Below are 1,427 nucleotides of genomic sequence, written 5' to 3' on the forward strand. Positions count from 1 at the left end.
TATTATTATTATAAAAATGATAAAAATGATAATATTGTAACTGTGACACCTCTGCTACATATCTCTAGTCAAGGTACCTGTCTCTGTGGTGTAGCAGTTATGCTCCTCGTCGTTTTGGCACGCTGGAGACCAGAGTTTGATTCTCAAGTGGGAAGAATTGTTGCCGAACACCTCGGTCTTTCCCCCCTTCATCTCCCACGACACTATAAAACAATTGTTAAAACAGCGTGATTCTTTCCTATAGAGAAGCAGCTGATTTTGAAATGAGCACGCTCCCTTTTTAGTTTTTAGTTTTAGTAGGTTTTACGACGCTCGCAACTGCATAAGGTCATATGCTCCCTTTGGCACAATTTAGGTTTTAATTCTCTTAGAAGTTCAAAAGCGACAAGTAGAGACGGGCACTCCTCGTGATGAATACACAGACGTTTTAGTTACATTTTAATATCTCTTTTATTAGAATGACTCACAGTCAACCAGCTGTAGGACACCGGGTTGGATCACACAAAAACGTGACTAGATCGCGTCAAAGAGGTCCTCCAAAAGAATAATTGGTCTTGGATTAGGCCTACACAGTACCTAAATATAGCAAGGCAAACCCGTCAGTTGCACACCTACACACGTCAACACACTGTGCGGCTGTGCTGAGACGCAGCGAGTGTGCCTCGCGCTCGCTGAGACACAGGCGCCAACCCACAGTGCGGCTGTTCTGACACGCACACGGCGTGCGCCAGGCGAGCTAAAGGTCAGACCTACAGAGCCACTCTGGGACCGGCCTAACACACCAACAACAGAAGCCGCCCGCTAAGCCCCTGTTCGAAAATTGCACCTCCCCTCGACATTTCACTACACCAGAACAACGAAGTTCTATCTGCTCAATACATGAAGCTAGTTTAGATCAATTTGACGTGAACAATTTGTAGTTTCCCCAACTAATGTCGAGGTTTTTCGAATGAAATTCTTTGAATATTTTGATAACGACTCCGAATAATCTTACGATTTCGATAGAGCAGATGGAACATTTGATTTCTGACATCATGGTATTAGTAACTCAAAGCGGCCAAAAATGTCATTGAGAACTGTGTAAAAGAAGAAAAGGTGGCGTGTTGTCAAGACAACAGGATTCTTTTCTATTAATGGTATGTCCCTTTGACATAATCTAGATTATATTGTTATTGGATTGCTTTGATCATGACTGTAGGAGTAGGACCACCTGTAGCTGAATGAAACATGACTCTGCTGACTGACGGATATAGTCGATAAAATAATCTCCACATTTCGGAATCCAACTTACATTTTCGGTATGCAACAATGAAAAGTCCTCAGGCAACTAAGTTAAGGGTAGACCACAAAAACCTTCACTGGGTGGCATCACATATGCAACAGACGCCACCTACCTAGCCCTTGGCCAAATATTTCACCCCCCTCCC

The 1,427-nt window shown here is 43.3% G+C and overlaps 1 protein-coding gene across 1 annotated transcript in view; it reads left to right on the top strand.

Moving 5' to 3' along the window:
- The window catches only part of LOC101855959 (dynein heavy chain 6, axonemal), a gene marked incomplete in the record, with an annotated part of 98,470 nt that overhangs the window by 83,349 nt on the left and 13,694 nt on the right, over positions 1-1,427 (top strand). The window contains 1 exon segment of the mRNA XM_035970687.1: positions 69-147. Coding sequence (XP_035826580.1) covers positions 69-147 — 79 coding nt within the window.

This window comes from Aplysia californica, unplaced genomic scaffold, assembly GCF_000002075.1.
Source record: "Aplysia californica isolate F4 #8 unplaced genomic scaffold, AplCal3.0 scaffold00307, whole genome shotgun sequence".
NCBI lineage: Eukaryota > Metazoa > Mollusca > Gastropoda > Aplysiida > Aplysiidae > Aplysia > Aplysia californica.